Below are 17,638 nucleotides of genomic sequence, written 5' to 3'. Positions count from 1 at the left end.
AATAAATATGTATAGATTTATATTGTTATTCATTAGGACAGTTTAATAAATTTTCTACTGAGGCTATAGTTAATTATAATGCTTTGAATTAATATTCAAAAAGTTGATTGGAATGATAACCAGCTGTGAATTAACTGCAATATTATTAATATATTAAAAACAGTAATTCTTCTAATTCTATATTCATACATGCACAAATCTTTATGCTAAAGAAGGCTTGTATATTCCTGAAACCTGAAGCTGTAGAACAATCCAAATGATATCTTCATTTAGATTTGAAAATGAACAGGCAGATATTAAAAAAGAACGACTCAACAATTTAATTTTATTACAGATTTTAGAAAAGCTGTTTTCAGGGCAGAAAACTAGCAACTGCCAACTATAAGCTTCAAGCCATCATATAAATATACACAGAAAGAGATATACAGATACCCTCAGGTTTAGATTTTGTCTTTTTTTCTTGACTATGCGATTCTTAGTGGGAAGAATAATTGAATCTGTGTAGAGTTATTGTAACAGATGAGTGTAGTGCCAGAATGTGTGGCCAAACTTGGTTCTTCTAATCCTTACAGTGCCTTTTTCTTATAATATAGTTTATATAGTGTATTTTGTGTTGTAATTAATTCATTATCTGCTGACCTTTAATGGCAGCTGCCTCATAGTGGAACCATCTCTTGACCTGTAGTTCCCTCTTTTTCATTAATATTAATTCAGAGAGCTTGACATATTTATAAATCTATGGGTTTCAATATTCTACTGAATGGTTTTATAAAGTTCTTAATATTTCCTTATAGATGCTAAAAATTCTGAAACAACAACACAATAAGCTTCAAACAAGCTTTATTTAATATACTTCCCAGTTTTGCTGGAAAAAAATGACTTAAAACTGAAAGTAATGTATCTTGTTTGGAGAGTAATAATATTGCCATATGTTCAAGATAACATATTTTTGTAGGCCAATAATAGCAACATTTCTTTCTGACATAAACAAATTGGAATCATATCAAGTCTTAAAATAAAAGGGGAATCTTAGAAAGTGAGAAGAAAGACAAGCAAAGAATTATGCTAACACTACTGCGTACCAAATAAAGGATAGGTCATAATTTTTGATATGAACACATTCTGACTTATCGAAGCAACAATCAGCTTCATATCTTTTAGAATTATAGGCTGCTGTGGAAAATGAAAAATACTGAAATTGTAATATTGTTAGGAGTACCAAAACTGACAAAACAGTGGCTACATATACTGGTCACCCAATCAGGATTGTCAGGGATCTCTTTAAAATAGGTTATTAACTTACCTAAGACAATATAATAGAAGGATAAAAAATATTATTTAGGATTTTAAAAAGTACCCAGGACTTACTCCTGTGTGGAAATGCACAAATAAAGGACAGCAATGCTTGGTGTTTTCTCCAATAGATACTAATTTAAAAAAGAGGCGGAGGGAACTATTCAAGGTTGTCTTTTCAAATAGGCAGATTAAACAAATCACGGTGTATTTGCTGTGAACCCATAATTACACATTATTACAGAATACAAAAGCAGTAAGGCACAAAACCCGGCTGCAATTCTTTACACTTGCAATGTAACATGTAGAGGAAATTAATCTTGGCAACTAGTTTAAATATTAGCTTTGCATAATATGTATAGGTGAAACTGTAATTAGGAGAGAATGAATCCTTCGGTTCTGCTTTCATTCTGACCCTGCAGATGATTACTCTTTACTAATAAGACCACAGCCATTTGACAAAAAGCCAACTACAGTAGCTTGCTTCACTGCTCAGTAAATTTAATAATTACCATTCCTCCTGCCAATAGTTCTCAAATCAGATTTGTTCAATCCAATACTGAGCTTATTAGAGGACAGCTCTGTGTTCAGAATTCTTTGGCCAAAAAAGTACTTGAAAATGATGAAGCATGCCTTAGACAAGGGCACAATGATTAGCCATTTTCTCCACATAAAAAAAACAGCACTACAAAGTCACTACAGACCACAAAATCACCTGCTGTTAGCACACAGCTGCTACAAAAAGGTTCTGTATTTATCTAGTCCTTAATACCTTTAAGGAAACCTAAAGGGAACAGCTTAATACTGGAGGAGAATGATCCTACACAGAATATTTAGCCTCAGTATGAAAGCCTGTGCCTCCCGAATTTCTTTTCACTAGTACCATTTGATATTTCATGAAAGAAAAAAAAATCTAAATTAAAATAATTTGATTAACTCAAGGAGTTTATTTTTAGAGAAAAAAAATCAAGCCAAAGTTTGAAAAATAAGTTTAAAATAAGCATGAAGCAAATTTTAAGAATTAAAAAAATAGTGTATGTTAAGTTAAACATGTTGTATCTGATTGCTTGCTAAATAACATGTACATATTTGCTATCAATAAAAATTAAAAAATGTTTTACTTGTTTACTGGGGTAGAGAAAAATCTGTTATGAAGTTGGTGAGTGTTGTAAAGACGTACTTATTGTTCAAAAAGGAGTTGTAATTACTCAAAATTATATTAATCTATTCCATGCTTATTAACACTACCTATAAGCTATAATTGAACTCTTAGAATGTAATTAATTTGAAAATTTATGATACTTGATCAGAAAAGGAAGTTAATTAAAGCAAACAAACCTTCTGTGACTGGCTGGAGTTTGGAAGACCGTTCCGAATCAGGTGAATGGAGGGGTTCTGGTTCTTTCAAATTTTCCAAATGCATAAAAGGATCATAATCCATGGATGCTAAATCAGACAGGCTCATTGGAAAATACTTCAGGTTACTAAAGCACTGAGATCCATAGACACATCCATGAAGAACCTTAAAAAAAACAATGCGTACTAAAATCTACGTATACAAGTATGAAAGACTGAAGTGAAACTGGGATTACTTCTCAGAAAGTTGACATAAAATCCCCTCAGGATACAAAGATTTCCTAAATCTGTGTTATAACTACATATATACCAAAGAGTACATAATCTTATTTGTCAAAGGAAAAGATGATGAAAATTGTTTCATGTTTTTCTGATTTGTAACTGTTCTCATGATATGTGATTATTATTTAATGTATCCATTATTGCATTCATATCCTGCTTTTCCTTTCATGCAGTATATGAGGGTCACTTCCCATTTTGTTCCTGTAATTGTAACTGTATGAGGTACACTGGTATAAGAGAGAAAGAGAAAGATGTTGAGTTAATCCAGTGAAGTTAAGTGTTTCAATGAATGACTTCAACTGGATCTCTCCAATTCAAACTGACTGTCTCACTCCTATCCAAGAGTAGCCTTCTACAATGAACTGCTACTGAAAATGGCTGGATTCTCATGGATCTTGTTATTGGTAATTTAGAGTACTGTTTTGGTTTTTTAGGATTTTACAGTTTGGAAAATCATCGCTGTTAAAAAAATAAATCCCCCAAGTTTTCATCTAGATTCTGAGATTTCGTCTGAGACTGATGTTTCAGTCTGACTCCCCACAGAGGTATCAATGAAAACAGCCTTAACAGTAGCCAGATGGGATGGGCATGTTCCTAGTGCGTTCCCCTAAATATTGCTATCTGATGGGAGCATGGCACACATTTATTACAGCAGCCCCTGTAGTATGGAATACAACCCACTGAAATTCAGCATGCCTCTACCCTCTGAGCCTTCTATAAAGTACTGAAGACATGGTTTTTCCACGTAGCATTAGGATAAGATTCGATAACTGCAGATTAGAAGTCTGAATTGGCACCAGGTTTTTGTTGTTTTTAATTTTTTACTGTGTTTATAGTTTTAATATAGTTTTATATGCTATTTTAACTTTTGATTGGGAGCTGCCCAGAGTTGGTTAGAAGATGGGCAGCTATGCAAATGTTTTATATAAATAAAAAGGTTTATAGATGCCCATCTTCTGCCTGGGGCCATGCAAAGGCGTTTCTGGTTTTCCAAGTGTTTTCATTCTGTCCTAATATTTAATATTGTTTTATTCTGTTAGTACTAGTTCTTTGTTTTTATTTATAAAATCTGAAGGTTTTCAAATATATTTATTTTACTCTACTTTCACTGTATTTTTGAACTTTTAAAAATATTATTTCTATTCAGAGAATAGTCCAAAGTACACTGTGATTAGGAATGTCCATCTATGCCCAGATTTTGTCTTATCAGGGAATAGAGAAGGTTCTCCAATTATTTCTCCTGGTTCCTCTTTCCAAACAGGCACAGCTATGAAATCTGGATGGTTTTGCTCAAGGTGCGTGTTGTATGAACTAGGTATTTTGCTTTTTTCCTTTCATAAGACAGATTCTCTTATACAACCAGCAAACAAGCTTCAGACAAAACTATTTGGATTTGTTAGCTGTATCTGCTAGCAGAGCCATCAGTGGAAGTAAATGAAACAGGGTGCAACATACTTCTCATTCACTGATACATCAAAGATGTTCAGAGTTCTTACAATTCTGAAAAAAATACACATGAAAATAACTCTTCTATCTTTGTTCAGCTTTGCTTCTTCTATTTGTGAAAAGAAAGTTTAAAAAGTTCAAAGACAGAATTTTCATAAAACGAAGCTAAAAGTAAGAGGAGTAGCAAATACCTTATATATGTAATTAAGAACAGATTTTTCAGTTTTATCATTTTCAGATGCTGCAGGGTAAATAGGCTGTAATAATGTCCGCAGTGGCAATGCCATTGTCCAGTCCAACAAACAAAGAAGTAGAGATACCACCAACTGTAATAGAAAGGTTTCTAAATTAGAAATAACCATGAAGGATAATTTATTTGATTTGCTTTTCCATGCTTCCTTTTTAACTGTAGTTTCAGCAGGAAATCATATGAGAAGCAGTCTGTAGCTCAGTATGTGTTATGCCAACAGTTTGATAGTAAAATTATGAAAACAAATAAGTAATAAGATCCTACTAAAAAAAACCCTGAGGGTGCGAGACGATATTCCAAGGGGTGCGAAAACTTGGGTTTTCAAAATTATGGTGTCAATGCTGCTAACATCGGATGTTTTTGCATTGACAACAGATGGAAATGTAGCCATTTTTCCCTTTTGCTTTTAGAGTTAGATGATGCTGGGAGGGGGGATGTGAATGATACTCCAGCTAGACATAACAACACTCAAGGTTGTTGAACTCAGAGCTGATAAAGAATTGGCGGGTTGGAGAGCTGGAGGAAGCCCACCTTCAAGCTACTTGGGGAATGTGATTTATGACTGTTAGTTGGAGGAGGGAATTGTGCTTTGATACTATGTGCCCAGGGGAGGGGAATTCAGTTTTTGGCTTTGGTTATATAAATGCCGATATTCTGCAATTCGAGTAAAATATCCTTTAAGGTAAACAATGCCTCAAAGTTCTATTGAAGAGTTTCATCTGTCGGAACCATGACATAATGCCGCTTGGGGGGGGCGAAAGCCCTAATAAGCAGGCATATACATAGAATGAAGGCTACTGCTAAGCTTGTAAGCCGCCCTGAGTCTTCGGAGAAGGGCGGGATATAAATGGAATTAAAATAAAATAAAAAAATATAGTGTATATGCATAATTTGTTGCTATTATTTCAAACTTTTGTAAGGGGTGCAAGAATATACTGTATCAGAAGTGTTCTAGGGGTCCGGGGTATAGAAAAGGTTGGGAACCACTGCTTTAAGGGGAAAGATCACTTGCCAAAAGAGACTCCTTCTATGTTCTTTTTTTTTAAAAAAAACCAAACAAGTTTTATTAGTTTTTCAATTTACAACCTATATATTTAGAAAGCATCATGATACCTGGGTAGTCATCAGTTAAGTAACAGAGTTTTCAATACATAGTTCGGGTTACATTATCATAACATCCTTCTCTATTTCCCTCAACATTCAATACAACGTATTTAAACTAACAAATTTCAAGGAATAGCATGGTCAATTAGAGAAGATTTTGTCAATCCAATTTCGATAAAGTATATCTATATCCTGTTATTAAATTTTATCTAATTTTGATGTTAATTATAATATCCAAGTTTAACCTTTAACATCCCAAATAGTATTCACAACCCAGAGTTCCTTTATTTTATTACACCAAAGATTGTATCATCTAACATACACCCAATAGTTAAATAGCTAGCTTCTACCTAATAAACATTGTTTATTTCATATCCTAATACATCACAAGTTACCAATCGGAGACTCTATATTTATCAGTCTACTTCTACTTATACATAACCAAAATTTTAACAACATAGGATCCATAAGCCAAATTTCCATTATATCAGTATATAAATTTATAATATTTGGAATAAGCTTAAAAAAATACTTAAATACATTTTAATTCTATCTCACGAATATTTTCTATTTCAGATCCTAATAAGTCACTAATTACTAACAAAATGACCTACGATAATTCTCTAGGAATTCATTTTTTAAATCTAACTCTAGGTTTCTTTTTTTGCCAGTCAGGTTTCCAGACCCAAGGCTTTAAATTGCCAAGTAGGTCTTCCTTTGCTCACATGCATATTATTTGCACCAGGGGAGGCCATCCAACCATCAGCAATATACAAAAGTTAAACCATTTATAGTCATTATATTGTTGCCATGTTAATTCCACTCTCTTTATTTGCTCTGACATCTCTGTCTGCAGTTCAGTCTGGATTCTTCTTCCTTCTGGGTTGATCTGTTTTGAGTAGAAAAACTTGTCCAGTTTTATAGTTAGTAGTTGACTGTCCAAGCTTTCCACAGGTTGTCTTTGTTGGTCTTCGGCGTCCTCTGTATTGGCATCACTATCTTGCATGTAGTGTACTTCTGAAATTGTAGGCTCTTTAGAGAGGGTCAGAGGTTGACTATTAAGTTTTTCCCTAGTTTGTTGTTGGTCTTTAAGATTATCTATCATAGTAGTAGTTCCTTGTATTTTAAAAACTGTAGGTTCTTTGAGGTTTTGAATATTAGTTTTTTCAGTACTTTGTTGTTGTTGCTTATATTCCTCTGTCTCAATAGTAATATCTTCCAATTTTGTTATATTCTGAAGTATAAATTCTTTAGTTGCAGTCTGGGTTTCAGTTTGTGACTTAAGGTTGGCATGTAAATTATTAAATCTGGAGACAGACATTTCAGTGACTCTATAGATTGTTTCAAGTATAAGGTTATAATCAAGCAAGTTTTGTGGCTGATCCTTCTCCATTTTGTAGTATTTATAAATAGTCCTTAGTGGAGGCTATTTTTCAAACAAAAATCAGTAAGTGTTCACCTCCACAAGTCTAAGCCAAATTCATCTCCAGCTGTTTCAGGTTTTTATCTCAATGCCAATGCCAAGGTTAGTCCAAAATGTAAGCAAGCATGTTTGCCAGTAGTATTCACTTGCTGTAACAAACTTAGCCACTAGATGTCCCCAGAATACTTCAAATCCTTTTCAGATGGAGTATTTTTTTATTTTTTTATTTTTTTATTTATTTATTTTATTTCCCTTTTTTAGACTAATAGATAGAGTAGTCCATTTCTGTTAATATAGGAACTTTGGGCCAAAAGTAGAAAGGCAGTAAGTCCAATTAATCAGTATCATTTAGTACAGGGCTTTTTCTTTTCTCTCCCAATGTAGACAAAGGCCGCTGCTAAGGACGGTGGGGGAAAAAACAAAAATCTCTTCCCTCTCTCCTTGCAAGGGGAAGCAAATTCGAAAAGCTTTTGACAGGAAAAGTAGATGATTAGGAAAGGAAGAAGGTAATTCTCACCCAGTTTTCAAGTGCCTTTAAGTGCTTTGTTGTGCTTTTGGCTTTGGTGGGAAACAGCTAAACAATGGGCAATGGGAGTGGCCGATCCTTTCTTCTTTGGTTCAGAGAGTAGCTCCAAGCTGACGGGAGGGCCGCTGCCCTTCTACCGCCGACTGGAGAGACTCTCCCCCGCTCTTCGCCCCTCCAGGACGACTTTCAACCCCTTTACAGGGGCCCCCGGATGAAGAAATCCAGGTGACGTGAGGAGCGATTCCCTCGCACGTCTGGCCGCACCGAGATCCGGAACCGGAAGCCACTCCTTCTATGTTCTCACAAACTACTGGATCTCACCTATTCCATGGATAGAAACAGACTTTCTTTTGAAAACTGCAAGCTTTGGATCCAGGTCACTCTGCTACTTTTGTTTGAAATTAAAACATAAAAGGGACCTACAGTATATCACAGAAAGGAATTTGTTTCACATTAAAGACCCTTGCTGGATTAATTACTGATTGGCAATTGAACGTACTGTGAAATACCTTTGTAGTCAATGAAAGATGAATATAGCAGGAAAAAAAATAAAAATAAAAGATTTCTCTTCTCTAGGATGTGTGGTGGACAGAAATTGAGAAGTAGAATTTTGCACTTCTAGCTGGAAGAAAGAGTGTACTTGGTTTCTTAGATACATTTTTCTCTTCTTCCCAAATAGGGTGGAATTGTTGGGTCTATCTTATAGTGATCAGAAAGGGAAGCCCAACTATTGGGAGCTGAAATGAAGGGGTGATACCATAGCAGTATTCTCAGGGTGGACTTGTTTAACAATTTACACCATTTTTTGTTACATAGCATGACCAAAGGTTATGTCTTTGTCACACATATCTATTTTATATTACTTCACAAAGGTCAATGACTCTGTAGCCTTATACATTTCTATTAACAATATTCTAGTTAATGATGCTGTTGACATGGCCATTTCCAATTTACAGAGTGTGTTCTGAAGTTAGAAGGAGGCTGTGTATTGCCATATTCTGTAATCATCTGCTGATTCTTGTTTTGCAAAAGATAAATAAATAATTGACCTTTTGCTCTTCTACTGTACATGTGAGCTTGGGCCTTTTGACCAGTCATTCACTTTTAGTCCAACCTACCCCACAGAGCTCTAGTTCTCAGGAAAAATACCATGCAGGAGCATTATTGCGGTATACTGCCTTCAGCTGACCAAAAAATAAAAATAAAAATGGAAGGATAAAAATCTGAAAATATGTAAGTGAAATGGAATTGATAGTGGTGACAGCAAGAACATGTCCACAAGGAAGCAATGCACACGAGGGACCTAAGCTCCTTGCCCATCCAGGAAAATGAAGCCGAAGCCTACGTATGCAATTTGCAACATATACTTCATGGTTTCATTTATAACCCAAACTATCTGTTCTTCAATTTTGCATCAGTCATAAATATACATTGCAATAGGTAAAGGTAAAGGTTCCCCCGCACATGCATGCTAGTCGTTTCCGACTCTAGGGGCCGGTGCTCATCTCCGTTTCAAAGCCGAAGAGCCAGCGCTTGTCCGAGGACGTCTCCGTGGTCATGTGGCCGGCATGACTAGACGCCAAAGGCGCACGGAATGCTGTTACCTTCCCACCGCAGTGGTCCCTATTTTTCTACTTGCATTTTTACGTGCTTTCGAACTGCTAGGTTGGCAGAAGCTGGGACGAGTAACAGGTGCTCACTCTGCTACACGGCACTCGGGATTCGACCCGCCAAACTGCCGACCTTCTGATCGACAAGCTCAGCGTCCTAACCCACTGAGCCACCGCGTCCCTCATACATTGCAATAGAGTAACATAAAAGAAATCTGCTTACCCTTTTATCTTGCTCATAAGAAGAAGCTTCTGTACTGGGCAAGAGATGAGTGATGGTAGCTATCAATATCTGCAGATAATAAACATATTTTTAAAAAGAAATTAGACCACCCATGACCTCCTGGGTCATCCTTTCAAAAATATTTCTTTACCAGATTCCTCAGTGCCTTCAACAATGACAAACTTCCAGTGCACTACCTTCAGCAGATACATTCAGGGATGTATGTTTTGAAAATAGCACGTGTACAGGTTAGCACAGTTAACAACCAGCACTGGCAATGTTTTATGATGTTTTGTCTTATGTCATAAACTGTTTTATGATGATGTTTATGTCATAAAATGTTTTATAACATTTGCCAAATTTCATTTCCATAGCAGTGATGGGTCTCAGATTTTGGACACATTCTTTAGGTTAGCCCATTTGAGGTACAGGTAGTTCTCAACTTATGACCAAAATTGAGCCCAAGATTTTTGTTGCTAAGTGAGAAATTGATTAAGTGAGTTTTGCCCCATTTTACAATCTTTCTTGACATAGTTGTTAAGTGAATCACTGCTGTTGTTACTAACATGGTTGTTCAGTGAATCTGGCTTGTGCACTGACTTTGCTTGTCAGAAGTTCACAAAGGTGATCTTATGACCCCAGGACACTGCAACCATCATAAATGTGAACCAGTTTCCAAGCATCTACATTTTGATCACGTGACCATGGGGATGCTGCAATGGTCATAAGTGTGAAAAATGGTCATGTCACTTTTTTCGGTATCATTGTAGCTTCAAATGGTCACTAAATGAACTGTTGAAAGTTGAGGACTATATGTACCTTGGTTCAAAAATTGTTGCCTATGATGCACCATTTCGCCTAGTTAAAGAATGGAAGTTTTTATAGTATATAGGTCTACATTTCTAAGCTTAAAATGGATTTTTTTGAACAAACAAAATCATGCTCCTTTTACTTTTGTTTATTGTATATGCAACTGTCTTAATTTTAACTGGTGAATAAAATTTGTGTTGTATAGAGATGGTTTTTGTAGTGTTTAAGTCATATAGATTCTTTTTTGTAAATTAACTATTGTATATTTAATTTTTCTATTTCATTCTGTTCTACATGATCACTGTAATTTACTTAGTAATTATTTAGGTATCTTACCTAGGTGACCACAACTAATTGATTCATTTTAAATGAATCTTAAACTTTCATCCGTATACAGTGCATTCAGAAAGTATTGAGACTCACTTCACTTTTGTCAATTTTGTTTCTACAGTTGTTGAAATTCGTTTCTCAAAACTCAGTACCCCATAATGACAAAGTAAAAACAGAATTTTAGAAATGTCTGTAAATTTATGGAAAAGAAAAAACTGAAATATCACATTGGCATAAGTATTCAGACCCTTCCATTAGTACTTTGTTGAAGCACCTTTGGCAGCAATTACAGCCTTAACTCTTTTCGGCCATGATGCACGCACACCTGGATTGGGGGATTTTCTGCCATACTTCCTTGCAAATCCTCTCAAGCTCAGTCAGGTTGGATGACCACCGTCAGTGGGCAGCCATTTTCAGGTCTCTCCAGAGATGTTCAATACGGTTCAAGTCAGGGTTCTGGCTCGGCTACTCTAGGACATTCACAAGAGTTGTTCCTAAGCCACTCTTGTGTTGTCTTGGCTGTGTGCTTAGGATCGTTGTCATGTTGGACCGTGAACTTTTGGCCCAGTCTGAGGTCCTGAGTACTGTGAAATAGGTTTTCATTGAGGATATCCCTGTACTTTGTTCCATTCAACTTTCTTTCAACCCTGACCAGTCTCCCAGTCCCTGCTGCTGAAAAACACCCCCACAGCATGATGCTACCATCACCATGCTTCACTGCTGGGATGAGATTGGGCAGGTGATGAGAGGTACCTGGTTTCCTCCAGACATAACATTTAGAATGGAGGTGAAACAGTTGAATCTTGGTTTCATCAGACCAGAGAATCTCGTTCCTCAAAGTCTGAGAGGCCTTCAAGTGCTTTTTTGCAAACTCCAAGCGAGCTTTCATGTGTTTTGCACTGAGCCACTCTGCTATAAAACTGAGATCGATGGAGGCCTGCAATGATGGTTGTCTTTCTGGAATTTTGTACCATCTCCACACAGGATCTCTGGAGCTCAGTCAAAGTGACCATCGGGTTTTTGGTCACCTCTTCTCCGATTGCTCAGTTTGACTGGGCACCCAGCTCTTGGAAGAGTCCTGATTGTGCTAAACTTCTTCCAACTGAGTATTATTGAGGCCACTGTGCTCTTAGGAACCGTCAGTGCAGCAAAAAATTTATTGTAGCCTTTCTCAGATCTGTGCCTTGGAATAATTCTGTCTCTGAACTCTTCAAGCAGCTCCTTTGACTTCATGGCCTTTGCCCTGCTACAGTAATGCATTGTCAGCTATGAGGCCTTCTATAGAGAGGTGTGTGCCTTTCCAAATCATGTCCAATCAATTTAATTTACTCCGGGTCAACTCCAATCAAGGTGTAGAAACATGTCAGTAACAATCAAGAGAACTAAGAGGCACCTGAGCTAAATTTCAAGTGTTGTTGCAAAGGGTCTGAATACTTATGGCAATGTGATATTTCAGTTTTTTCTTTTTAATAAATTTCTATAATTCTGTTTTGACTTTGTCATTATGGGGTACTGAGTGTAGATTAATGAGAAAAAATGAATTTCAAAAACCGTAGAATCAGGCTGCAGCATAACAAAATTGACAAAAGTGATGGGGAACTGAATATTTTGTGAATGCACTGTATATTTATTTGAATAAATAAATTATATTGCTATAAGCATTCACTCTTCCTCATAGTATGACTCAGCCTTCCATCCTTCCGAGGTAGGTAAAATGAGGACCCAGATTGTTGGGGGCAATAAGCTGACTTTGTAATAATGCCACTGGAGGGGGGGCGAAAGCCCTAATAAGCAGGCATATACCGTATATACTTGAGTATAAGCCGAATTTTTCAGCCCACTTTTTGGGCTGAAAAATTCCACTTCGGCTAATACTCCAGTCAACAAAAAAAAACTTACCGAGGACTTGTGCGCGGCCGAGGCTTTGGTGCTTCCGGGATCGCGCGCACCTCTCCCAAGCCACCGCCGTCCGGAGACCTGACGAAGTTTGGGGAGGTGCGCGCGCAAACCTCCCCAAACGTCGGCAGGTCTCCGGACCTCCGCGCCCTGCCTGCCTGCTTCTTTCCGCTGTGGAACGAAGCAGCCTGCCTGCTTCTTTCCGCTGCGGAACGAAGCAGCCTGAACGAAGCAGGCTGCTTCTTTCCGCTGCGGAAAGAAGCAGCCTTCTTTCCGCAGCGGAAAGAAGCAGCCTGCCTGCTTCTTTCGCTGCGGAACGAAGCAGCGTGCCTGCTTCTTTCCGCTGCGGAACGAAGCAGCCTGAACGAAGCAGGCTGCTTCTTTCCACTGCGGAAAGAAGCAGCCTTCTTTCCGCAGCGGAAAGAAGCAGCCTGCCTGCTTCTTTCCGCTGCGGAACGAAGCAGCCTGAACAAAGCAGCCTTCTTTCCGCAGCGGAAAGAAGCAGCCTTCTTTCCGCAGCGGAAAGAAGCAGCCTGCCTGCTTCTTTCCGCTGCGGAACGAAGCAGCCTGAACGAAGCAGGCTGCTTCTTTCCGCTGCGGAAAGAAGCAGCCTTCTTTCCGCAGCGGAACGAAGCAGCCTGCCTGCTTCTTTCCGCTGCGGAACGAAGCAGCCTGAACGAAGCAGGCTGCTTCTTTCCGCTGCGGAAAGAAGCAGCCTGCCTGCTTCTTTCCGCTGCGGAACGAAGCAGCGTGCCTGCTTCTTTCCGCTGCGGAACGAAGCAGCCTGAACGAAGCAGGCTGCTTCTTTCCACTGCGGAAAGAAGCAGCCTTCTTTCCGCTGCGGAACGAAGCAGCCTGCCTGCTTCTTTCCGCTGCGGAACGAAGCAGCCTGAACAAAGCAGCCTTCTTTCCGCAGCGGAAAGAAGCAGCCCAAACCTCCAAACCTTCCGCAGCGGAAAGAAGCAGGCAGGCAAGGCACGGAGATCCGGAGACCTGCCGACGTTTGGGGAGGTTTGGGGAGGTGCCCAAACCTCCCCAAACGTCAGCAGGTCTCCGGATCTCCGTGACCTGCCTGCCTGCTTCTTTCCGCTGCGGAACGAAGCAGCCTGAACGAAGCAGGCTGCTTCTTTCCGCTGCGGAAAGAAGCAGCCTTCTTTCCGCAGCGGAAAGAAGCAGCCTGCCTGCTTCTTTCCGCTGCGGAACGAAGCAGCGTGCCTGCTTCTTTCCGCTGCGGAACGAAGCAGCCTGAACGAAGCAGGCTGCTTCTTTCCACTGCAGAAAGAAGCAGCCTTCTTTCCGCAGCGGAAAGAAGCAGCCTGCCTGCTTCTTTCCGCTGCGGAACGAAGCAGCCTGAACAAAGCAGCCTTCTTTCCGCAGCGGAAAGAAGCAGCCTTCTTTCCGCAGCGGAAAGAAGCAGCCTGCCTGCTTCTTTCCGCTGCGGAACGAAGCAGCCTGAACGAAGCAGGCTGCTTCTTTCCGCTGCGGAACGAAGCAGCGTGCCTGCTTCTTTCCGCTGCGGAACGAAGCAGCCTGAACGAAGCAGGCTGCTTCTTTCCACTGCGGAAAGAAGCAGCCTTCTTTCCGCAGCGGAAAGAAGCAGCCTGCCTGCTTCTTTCCGCTGCGGAACGAAGCAGCCTGCCTGCTTCTTTCCGCTGCGGAACGAAGCAGCCTGCCTGCTTCTTTCCGCTGCGGAACGAAGCAGCCTGAAAGAAGCAGGCTGCTTCTTTCCGCTGCGGAAAGAAGCAGCCTTCTTTCCGCAGCGGAAAGAAGCAGCCTGCCTGCTTCTTTCCGCTGCGGAACGAAGCAGCCTGCCTGCTTCTTTCCGCTGCGGAACGAAGCAGCCTGCCTGCTTCTTTCCGCTGCGGAACGAAGCAGCCTGAACGAAGCAGGCTGCTTCTTTCCGCTGCGGAAAGAAGCAGCCTTCTTTCCGCAGCGGAAAGAAGCAGCCTGCCTGCTTCTTTCCGCTGCGGAACGAAGCAGCGTGCCTGCTTCTTTCCGCTGCGGAACGAAGCAGCCTGAACGAAGCAGGCTGCTTCTTTCCACTGCGGAAAGAAGCAGCCTGCCTGCTTCTTTCCGCTGCGGAACGAAGCAGCCTGAACGAAGCAGGCTGCTTCTTTCCGCTGCGGAAAGAAGCAGCCTTCTTTCCGCAGCGGAAAGAAGCAGCCTGCCTGCTTCTTTCCGCTGCGGAACGAAGCAGCGTGCCTGCTTCTTTCCGCTGCGGAACGAAGCAGCCTGAACGAAGCAGGCTGCTTCTTTCCGCTGCGGAAAGAAGCAGCCTTCTTTCCGCAGCGGAAAGAAGCAGCCTGCCTGCTTCTTTCCGCTGCGGAACGAAGCAGCGTGCCTGCTTCTTTCCGCTGCGGAACGAAGCAGCCTGAACGAAGCAGGCTGCTTCTTTCCACTGCGGAAAGAAGCAGCCTGCCTGCTTCTTTCCGCTGCGGAACGAAGCAGCCTGAACGAAGCAGGCTGCTTCTTTCCGCTGCGGAAAGAAGCAGCCTTCTTTCCGCAGCGGAAAGAAGCAGCCTGCCTGCTTCTTTCCGCTGCGGAACGAAGCAGCGTGCCTGCTTCTTTCCGCTGTGGAACGAAGCAGCCTGAACGAAGCAGGCTGCTTCTTTCCGCTGCGGAAAGAAGCAGCCTTCTTTCCGCAGCGGAAAGAAGCAGCCTGCCTGCTTCTTTCCGCTGCGGAACGAAGCAGCGTGCCTGCTTCTTTCCGCTGCGGAACGAAGCAGCCTGAACGAAGCAGGCTGCTTCTTTCCACTGCGGAAAGAAGCAGCCTGCCTGCTTCTTTCCGCTGCGGAACGAAGCAGCCTGAACGAAGCAGGCTGCTTCTTTCCGCTGCGGAAAGAAGCAGCCTTCTTTCCGCAGCGGAAAGAAGCAGCCTGCCTGCTTCTTTCCGCTGCGGAACGAAGCAGCGTGCCTGCTTCTTTCCGCTGCGGAACGAAGCAGCCTGAACGAAGCAGGCTGCTTCTTTCCGCTGCGGAAAGAAGCAGCCTTCTTTCCACTGCGGAAAGAAGCAGCCTGCCTGCTTCTTTCCGCTGCGGAACGAAGCAGCCTGAACGAAGCAGGCTGCTTCTTTCCGCTGCGGAAAGAAGCAGCCTTCTTTCCGCAGCGGAAAGAAGCAGCCTGCCTGCTTCTTTCCGCTGCGGAACGAAGCAGCGTGCCTGCTTCTTTCCGCTGTGGAACGAAGCAGCCTGAACGAAGCAGGCTGCTTCTTTCCACTGCGGAAAGAAGCAGCCTTCTTTCCGCAGCGGAACGAAGCAGCCTTCTTTCCGCAGCGGAACGAAGCAGCCTGCCTGCTTCTTTCCGCTGCGGAACGAAGCAGCCTGAACAAAGCAGCCTTCTTTCCGCAGCGGAAAGAAGCAGCCCAAACCTCCAAACCTTCCGCAGCGGAAAGAAGCAGGCAGGCTTCTTTCCACTGCGGAAAGAAGCAGCCTTCTTTCCGCAGCGGAACGAAGCAGCCTTCTTTCCGCAGCGGAAAGAAGCAGCCTGCCTGCTTCTTTCCGCTGCGGAACGAAGCAGCGTGCCTGCTTCTTTCCGCTGCGGAACGAAGCAGCCTGAACGAAGCAGGCTGCTTCTTTCCGCTGCGGAAAGAAGCAGCCTTCTTTCCGCAGCGGAAAGAAGCAGCCTGCCTGCTTCTTTCCGCTGCGGAACGAAGCAGCGTGCCTGCTTCTTTCCGCTGCGGAACGAAGCAGCCTGAACGAAGCAGGCTGCTTCTTTCCACTGCGGAAAGAAGCAGCCTGCCTGCTTCTTTCCGCTGCGGAACGAAGCAGCCTGAACGAAGCAGGCTGCTTCTTTCCGCTGCGGAAAGAAGCAGCCTTCTTTCCGCAGCGGAAAGAAGCAGCCTGCCTGCTTCTTTCCGCTGCGGAACGAAGCAGCGTGCCTGCTTCTTTCCGCTGTGGAACGAAGCAGCCTGAACGAAGCAGGCTGCTTCTTTCCGCTGCGGAAAGAAGCAGCCTTCTTTCCGCAGCGGAAAGAAGCAGCCTGCCTGCTTCTTTCCGCTGCGGAACGAAGCAGCGTGCCTGCTTCTTTCCGCTGCGGAACGAAGCAGCCTGAACGAAGCAGGCTGCTTCTTTCCACTGCGGAAAGAAGCAGCCTGCCTGCTTCTTTCCGCTGCGGAACGAAGCAGCCTGAACGAAGCAGGCTGCTTCTTTCCGCTGCGGAAAGAAGCAGCCTTCTTTCCGCAGCGGAAAGAAGCAGCCTGCCTGCTTCTTTCCGCTGCGGAACGAAGCAGCGTGCCTGCTTCTTTCCGCTGCGGAACGAAGCAGCCTGAACGAAGCAGGCTGCTTCTTTCCACTGCAGAAAGAAGCAGCCTTCTTTCCGCAGCGGAAAGAAGCAGCCTGCCTGCTTCTTTCCGCTGCGGAACGAAGCAGCCTGAACAAAGCAGCCTTCTTTCCGCAGCGGAAAGAAGCAGCCTTCTTTCCGCAGCGGAAAGAAGCAGCCTGCCTGCTTCTTTCCGCTGCGGAACGAAGCAGCCTGAACGAAGCAGGCTGCTTCTTTCCGCTGCGGAACGAAGCAGCGTGCCTGCTTCTTTCCGCTGCGGAACGAAGCAGCCTGAACGAAGCAGGCTGCTTCTTTCCACTGCGGAAAGAAGCAGCCTTCTTTCCGCAGCGGAAAGAAGCAGCCTGCCTGCTTCTTTCCGCTGCGGAACGAAGCAGCCTGCCTGCTTCTTTCCGCTGCGGAACGAAGCAGCCTGCCTGCTTCTTTCCGCTGCGGAACGAAGCAGCCTGAACGAAGCAGGCTGCTTCTTTCCGCTGCGGAAAGAAGCAGCCTTCTTTCCGCAGCGGAAAGAAGCAGCCTGCCTGCTTCTTTCCGCTGCGGAACGAAGCAGCCTGCCTGCTTCTTTCCGCTGCGGAACGAAGCAGCCTGAACGAAGCAGGCTGCTTCTTTCCGCTGCGGAAAGAAGCAGCCTTCTTTCCGCAGCGGAAAGAAGCAGCCTGCCTGCTTCTTTCCGCTGCGGAACGAAGCAGCGTGCCTGCTTCTTTCCGCTGCGGAACGAAGCAGCCTGAACGAAGCAGGCTGCTTCTTTCCACTGCGGAAAGAAGCAGCCTGCCTGCTTCTTTCCGCTGCGGAACGAAGCAGCCTGAACGAAGCA

At 42.7% G+C, this 17,638-nt stretch overlaps 1 protein-coding gene across 4 annotated transcripts in view; it reads right to left on the bottom strand.

Moving 5' to 3' along the window:
* RALGAPA1 (Ral GTPase activating protein catalytic subunit alpha 1) overlaps positions 1-17,638 on the bottom strand; it is a 140,996-nt gene that overhangs the window by 40,367 nt on the left and 82,991 nt on the right. For all 4 annotated transcript variants that reach the window (XR_014027472.1, XR_014027473.1, XM_081335781.1 and 1 more), the window contains 3 exons: positions 9,514-9,582; positions 4,569-4,703; positions 2,632-2,815 (listed from right to left, as the gene is read on the bottom strand). Coding sequence is in view for 2 of the 4 variants with exons in the window: in XM_081335781.1 (XP_081191907.1) it covers positions 2,632-2,815; positions 4,569-4,703; positions 9,514-9,582 (388 nt within the window). In the remaining 2 variants the exon portion in view is untranslated. The remainder of the gene's footprint in view (positions 1-2,631; positions 2,816-4,568; positions 4,704-9,513; positions 9,583-17,638) is intronic.

Source organism: Vipera berus (assembly GCF_964194415.1).
Source record: "Vipera berus genome assembly, chromosome: 1".
NCBI lineage: Eukaryota > Metazoa > Chordata > Lepidosauria > Squamata > Viperidae > Vipera > Vipera berus.
Note: the sequence above shows the minus strand (reverse complement) of the source record. Positions and strands in the feature narration are given on the sequence as shown.